A 7086-nucleotide genomic window follows, 5' to 3' on the forward strand; every position below is an offset into this window, starting at 1 on the left:
TTGTAAGAAAAAAGGTGCCGGTACTCCAGGCTCGAAGTTGTTGAGTTTAAAAAAAAAAAAGAGAACTTGTGCACAGTGGGGACATGCACCTTCGACTTTACAAAATCGTGTGCTAGGAAATTGACCTTAATAAATTTGACTTTCTCTCTTGGTGTAGACAAGGCCCAAGTGACCTGCAGTTTTTACCTCTGCTGGCGACAGTCAAAGAGGCGGTAACTTCAGACCATCTAAGTTCATAGGCAACAGGTTTCTGAATGTTCTTTGCTGATCTATCTGCCGCGTACCAGGCAACTGTCGCGAGGAGCTAGAAATATTAAGTGTCTCTCTCCCTCCCAGTACCACGTACATCACCTGCCCTGCCGACCCAAAGAAGACGCTGGGCATCAAACTTCCCTTCCTGGTGATGATCATCAAGAACCTGAAGAAATACTTCACCTTTGAAGTACAGGTGAGTGGGTAACGGGGTTAAAGAGGGGAGTCCCCCCAGCCCCCGTTGGTGTGGAGATCTGGGGCAGCCTGTCTCTCTAAATGCTCTAGTAGCTGAGCCCTTTGCACACACTAATGAATCTTTTCTTAGCTCCTGGGTGAGTGGCCCTAGGTAGTGGTGGCCTGCTGGACAGGACACAGGCTGGCACTCTGGAGACCTGGGTTCTATTCCTGGTTTCCTCCTCTGGGTGACTATGGGCCGGTCACTTGCTTTCTCTGTTTTAAATCTACAGATCCCAAGCCTCTAGAAGAGCTGGGAATTTCAATTATAGTGGCAAAATGACTTGCCGAAGGCTATCCTGGTGTTCTGTGGCAGAGCCAGAGCACCTCAGTCCTAGTTCATCAGTCACAGCATCCATTTTCTTTCCCTTCGAATCAGACCCTCTCTGCCGTTGCAGCCTGATCACATGAGTCTGGGGGCTTGGAGTTGAGGGGCAGCAGTCAGGTCCCGACGGCACGTAGCGACCATGTGTGACACCCAGGTTCCATGTGACATCCCGAGCCTGACTCACAAGTAGTCTGACTGTAATCAAACTGTGGCAGGGTGCGGGAGGGACCCAGCACCTGACTCGGAGCTGGAGGCTGCCTGTCCCGAGCGAACTGGGTGCTGTCGCCGTCTGTATCTCCTTGACAGGCTGTCTCTTTTTCCTCCGCGCCAGGTGCTGGATGACAAGAACGTGCGCAGGCGCTTCCGGGCTAGCAACTACCAGAGCACAACCCGGGTGAAGCCCTTCATCTGCACCATGCCCATGCGGCTGGATGACGGCTGGAACCAGATTCAATTCAACCTGTCGGATTTCACGCGCCGTGCCTACGGCACCAACTATATCGAGACCCTGAGGGTCCAGGTACGAGCCAGGCCGACCAGCCAGGTGGCTGCCAGGGCCTCCCTCCCGCCGTCGCCATAGAGACCGTGCTGCACGGTCTCCTCAGCCATGGGAATGGGCAGCTGGGATTCAAGCAGACAGAGGCCTGGACTCCACCCGTGTGGATCCTTCGCCTGTTTTACCTGAGCACCGCTAGAGGGAGCGGCCGGCCGCAGGCCTCTCTAGCTGGCGTGAGTGCCCTCGTGTCTTGGTGAGGGGTGACTGGACTGGGCCTCTCACCAAATTCAGTTGCGTTGAGGTGACGAAACCAGTTTCATCCAGTCTGTCCTCAGCGTCCTTCAGCTCCGCAGACGAGCCGGGGAGATGCCTTCTGGGGAGGGTCAGTGGGGCTGAGCGTCGGTTGTGGGGGTCAGCACAGACCCGACAGTGGGGTGGAAGCCCTTGGTCTCATTCCCGTCCCCAGGGAAATCCCAAAGCGGTAATGGTGAAGGACCTTTCGTCAGCTGGTGCAGAGCTGACTCCATGGAGTCCCTAGCGTTCAGCCCGGGTTTCTTTGGCCAGCTCCCAGCCACAGGTCCCATCTGCATTGACAAGTGACTCTGCATATGCAGAAGGAACGGTGCCAGTGTAGGACACAAGAACCATCTTTGAGCCTGTGCCAGTCATGTGAACGGAGGGACTGGACATTCTGACATTCTCGCCCTCTCAAAATAGCTCCGTTGCAGATTATCATGCCCCTTGTCAGCCCAGGTCACCCAGCGTGAGAGACCGAAACACACTGGAATAGCCAGCTGCAAAAAGCCAAGGGCACGCTGAGTGGCTAGGATACCAGAAGAAGGTGGGTGGAGGAGCAGCTGCTTTTTAAAGCCGCTGGAAAGAAAGGAGGCAGAATACCCCCCTGGAGTATGTGACCAGGCCTCGGGCTCGCCAGCAGATCAGCGGACCGCTGCAGCGCCAGTCACCAAAGCGGATGTCCTTGGTCTGGGATTCTCAGGCGACGGGGGAGTTCCGTAATGGACACGCGAGGCCAGGGCGGGTTGCGGGCCTGTCGAGCTGAAGGGGAGACTCTGAGATGCAGCCCAATCTCTCCGCCTTTCCACCCCCAGATCCACGCGAACTGTCGCATCCGCCGGGTGTATTTCTCTGACCGGCTCTACTCGGAGGACGAGCTTCCGGCTGAGTTCAGGCTGTACCTCCCCGTTCAGAACAAGGCCAAGGTGAGCTAGCCTGAGGTGGCGGGCGAAGCAGCAGCGACGGCCCTCGCAAAGGCCTCCCCCTTTGGCTCGCGTTTCTTCCTCCCTCTGACGCTTTAGCAAAAGGAGGTTTCTGACAAGAGGCCTCCTCAAGGGAGGGAAGTGACTAGTCGACTGTCCGATAAGCATACGTTTATCGGATACGAGAGTAGCGACTCGACTCGTCGCTCCCCCGCCCCCGCTGCTTCTCTCAGAGAAAGGCAGTAAGGGAGGGAGCAGGAGCCGGTGCTGGGGGGAGCTGGCTTAAAAGCCGGTTTCCCCCCCGGCACCTTCTTCGTGGGGGGCAGGGGAGGCAGAGGCACAGCGAGGAAACGGCGCGAGCAGGGACCGAAGCAGTCTCCACTCACACCGCTTCTGTTGCGCTTCTGCTTTTGAAAATGTACAAGAGCCCCGCCGCTCTTCTGCCTTTTAAATGGAGTAAGAGCCGGGGGCTGAGGCGTGGCTCCCCCTTATCGACTCATCGAGGACTTGATTAGCTGATTATTCAAAATAACACCCTCACCTCTGCAAAATATTTGGGTCAGAAAAGCATTTCCCCTTGGCTCACAGTAGGGAGCCAGGCCCTGGTACGTTGCTGCTGGCTCGAAAAACTTGCTTGCTGACGGCAGTCTGACCCCGGAAGCAGAGCTCTCCGTGAGATGCAGGCGCAGTTCCCTTCTCCCCCCCCCCTCCCCCCCGAGAAGGAGGCCTTCTAAATTTGCAGGGGCTACGACTGTGGCAGGTGGTTCCCTGACTGTGGTCTCTGCTCGTTGAACCCCAAAAGCTGCTGCTGTCGCCAAAGTCACATACAACTGGAGAACAGAATTGCCGACAAACTGGCTGCCGCCTCTGACCACCTCCAATAAGAGACAGTAGCCTGTTTCCTCCGTCCTCAGTCACTTTCCTTGAGGTGCAGCCAGAGAGCCGTGGGACCCTCTGGATCAGTGTTTCTTAAAGTGTGTTCTGCGGCACACCGGCGTGCCACAAAGCAGTCGGAGGTGTGCCGTGGAGAACAGAGTTCAAAATGGTCGCCCTTAAAAGGGCAACGCCTGCTCTCTTGCTCTTTTTTTTTTCCCCCTCAACAAAAAACGTTTGGTGTTCCGCATTAAAAAAAAATATATTGTGTGGTGTTCCTCAGTCTTAAAAAGTTTAAGAAACACTGCTCTGGATCATTCTCCAGCGATCACACTCTAGTTTTGGACCAGCACTGCGGGCCTTGATAGATAAATATCCAGCCCTCATCCACTAGAGTCCCCCCAGACGAAGGTGCTGGTGGGTTGGGGGAATAAGTCAGGTGGGAAGGAACTTGGAGGAACATCTAAAGGGAGTGAATCATCTCTCCCAGCCCCCAGGACTGGTGTTTGTCAGGGCTGTGTTAATAAGGACGTGCTACAAAGGTCCTGGCACCAGCAATGAAGGTCGCGTAAGGCTGCCAATGGTAGGAAACAGGCTAGCACCTCTGCTTGGAAGTGACCAGCGGCGGTGGCCAGTTTGTTGGCACTTCTGTTCTCCAGTTGTGTGTGGCTTTGGCATCTCTTACCAGCGACAGCAGCAGCTTTTGGGGTTCAACAAGCAGAGACAACAGCGGGAAGCCACCTGCCACAGTCCCAGCCCCCGCGAATTTGCAAGGCCTCCTTTGGTACAATGACCGTTACACCCATGTGCACAGCGCAGAGCCGGAACCCTCCTGTTCCAAGTCTGCTGCCCACGTGTGCAGGGCAGAGCGGGGGTGAGGGGATGGGTGTGCCTGGCTCTGGAGGAGGATTGGGTTAGAGCAGGGAGTGGTTGCCTTGCTCTAGGGGAGAAAGAGGGGGAATTGAGTTAGAGCGGGGGTGGGTACCTGGCTCTGGGGAAGAGGGAGGGGGATTGGGTTAGAGCAAGGGGGAGTGACTGGCTCTGGGGCAGAGGGAGGGGCATTGGGTTAGAATGGGGGGAGTGACTGGCTCTGGGGCAGAGGGAGGGCATTGGGTTAGAATGGGGGGAGTGACTGGCTCTGGGGCAGAGGGAGGGCATTGGGTTAGAATGGGGGGGGTGCCTGGCTCCGGAGGAGAGGCAGATGCCAATCACTGAGTAATCCCGTCTCCTTTATGCCCCCTCAGCAGTAAACTGCGTTGGAAAGAAACAGGAAGACCGTGCCATGGCTCGGTAGGACCATGAAGACCGTGATGGAGAATGTTCTAATGAAACACAATTAGCTAAATTCACTCTGCATAGGGTAACTATTGAATCATTTGGTATCCCCTTTTCTGGGCAGGACACAACTAACCATGTAATAATCCTGGAATCGCATTGTACGTTCAGAAGTAGCACAGAATCAGAGTATTTATCTGGCTCTTCCTAAAAGCTGAGTCTAAACCCTGCCAGTGATGTGGTACCTCTTTGCCTCACTCGGGGGAACTACCCAGTATGTGAGAGCTGTGTGTCTGCGGGGGGGTTGTCTGGTGTGGAATTACAGGGTTAAGTGTGCCCTCTCAAAGATACCAATGTGTTTTTTCTTTCCTGGTTTGCCATCTTTGTTTTATATGTGCTCTAAGTATGGATGTAATACTCACACGTTAAAAGTTATTAAACATTTGATTCTGTTTGTAAATGTGTCCGGGCATCTCCCTCCTTTGGTGGTGCTCCTTCACTCAGGGCACGTTACGTTGCCGCATTATTTTGAAAAAACTCACATTATTTTGAAATGACAAGCGGAGCGTCCACACAGCCAGCCCGTTCTTTCGAAATTATTAGTAGCAGGTTTCAAACAAACAAAAGGAAGTTTTTCTTCATGCAGCGCACAGCCAGCCTGTGGAACTCCTCGCCAGAGGATGTTACGAAGACCAGGACTTAACCAGGGTTCAAAAAAGAGCTGGATAAATTCATGGAGGTTAGGTCCATCAATATTTTTAGCCAGGATGGGTAGGGATGGTGTCCCTGGCCTGTTTGTCAGAGGCTGAACATGGATGACAGGGGAAGGATCACGTGATGATTCCCTGCTCTGTTCACTCCCTCTGGGGCACCTGGCATTGGCCACTGTCGGAAGACAGGACACTGGGTTGGATGGACCTTTGATCTGATTCCGTCTGGCCGTTCTTATGTTAATAAATCACTTCACACAGGCGAGGACATGAGTCCTTCTTTGACACCCTTAGTCTGGCCTTGGCTTTGAACTTGTTTCATTTCCACCCATCTGCTCCGTGCCAAGACTGCCCTTAAAGAAGTTCGTCTGTAACCTGTCCAGACACGTGTACCGAGCAGTCAAGGGTGGCCCTTGGCAAGCAAGTGAGGCAGGGGCCAGTCCGTCCCCGAGGAGAGAGCCATGGCCCCCAGGGGAAGCCTTTGCTTGGGGATCCACACGCCTCCTTTCTCTCCGAGCGGCAGGGAGACCCAAGTGAGCTGCTGCGCTGGAGCAAGGCACGTGGTGTTGTCCCCCTTTGAGGAGCCTGCTTGGAAGAGAAGCCGCGGAGCAGCGGCAGTAATAAAGCACTTAGTGAGCCTGTCCCATGACTGGTAACGCCCAGTCCCACACAGCCTCGCCTTCGGCATGTGTCCTTCACGCTCCAAGATCTGAGTCTCCTGCCTGTGTGGATTGGCAACGCCCACATCAAGGCTGTGATAGTAATCCCCGCTGACCTGTGTCTTCATTGGAGGGTTGTGAGCAAGACACGAGAAGTCATTCTTCCGCTCTACTCTGCGCTGGTTAGGCCTCAGTTGGAGTCTTGTGTCCAGTTCTGGGCACTGCATTTCAAAAAAGATGTGGAGAAATTGGAGAAGGTCCAGAGAAGAACAAAAATGACAAAAGGTCTAGAGGACATGAGCTGTGAAGGAAGATTGAAAGAATTGGGCTTGTTTAGTTTACAAAACAGAAGACTGAGAAGGGACATGATAGGAGTTTTCAGATATCTAAAAGGATATTACAAGAAGGAGGAAGACAAATTGTTCTCCTTGGCCTCTGATGATAGGACAAGAAGCAACGGGCTTAAACTGCAGCAAGGGAGGTTTAGGTTGGACATTAGGAAAAAGTTCCTAATTGTCAGGGTGGTCAAACACTGGAATAAATTGCCCAGGGAGATTGTGGAATCTCCATCTCTGGAGATATTTAAAAGGAGGTAGGACAGATATCTATCAGGGATAGTCTAGATCGGTGTTTCTTAAACTTTTGAAAACCTAGGAACACCAAACAATAATAATTATTTTTTAATGAGGAACACCAAGGATTTTTTGTTGGGGGGGGGGGGGGGGTGGGGGGGGGGGGAAAAGTTATTGACCAAAAGAAAGGGAGGGGGGCAAAAAAAGGGTCCGGGGGGAAGTTATTGAGCCCCCCCTTCCAAAAAAAAAGTCACCTGCGCCTTTATGGGCAGCCATTTTGAACTCTGTAGACCACAGTTTAAGAAACACTGATCCTAGTGGGTGCTTGGTCCTGCCATGAGGGCAGGGACGGGACTTGATGACTCTCGAGGTCCCTTCCAGTCCTAGTGTTCTGTGATTCAGGGGGGTGCCAGCCTAGCTAGCTCTTCCGGCCATGTCCTGCTGGAATCAACGAATGGCGGCAAAGTTCC

General features: G+C 53.5%; 1 protein-coding gene across 3 annotated transcripts in view; it reads left to right on the forward strand.

Moving 5' to 3' along the window:
- The window catches only part of CFAP20 (cilia and flagella associated protein 20), a 26750-nt gene extending 21615 nt beyond the window's left edge, over positions 1-5135 (forward strand). The window contains exons 3-6 of one of the 3 annotated variants that reach the window (XM_075940465.2): positions 337-448; positions 1146-1334; positions 2420-2530; positions 4645-5135. In XM_075940465.2, the coding sequence (XP_075796580.1) occupies positions 337-448; positions 1146-1334; positions 2420-2530; positions 4645-4650 (418 nt within the window). In that variant the 3' untranslated portion in view covers positions 4651-5135. Of the gene's footprint in view, positions 1-336; positions 449-1145; positions 1335-2419; positions 2540-4644 lie in introns of those variants that run through there. The other 2 variants (XM_075940466.2, XM_075940463.2) reach the window with 2 other exon arrangements.
- Positions 5136-7086: the final 1951 nt, after the last annotated feature.

Source organism: Pelodiscus sinensis, chromosome 12 (assembly GCF_052426305.1).
Source record: "Pelodiscus sinensis isolate ZL-2025 chromosome 12, ASM5242630v1, whole genome shotgun sequence".
NCBI classification, from domain to species: domain Eukaryota; kingdom Metazoa; phylum Chordata; order Testudines; family Trionychidae; genus Pelodiscus; species Pelodiscus sinensis.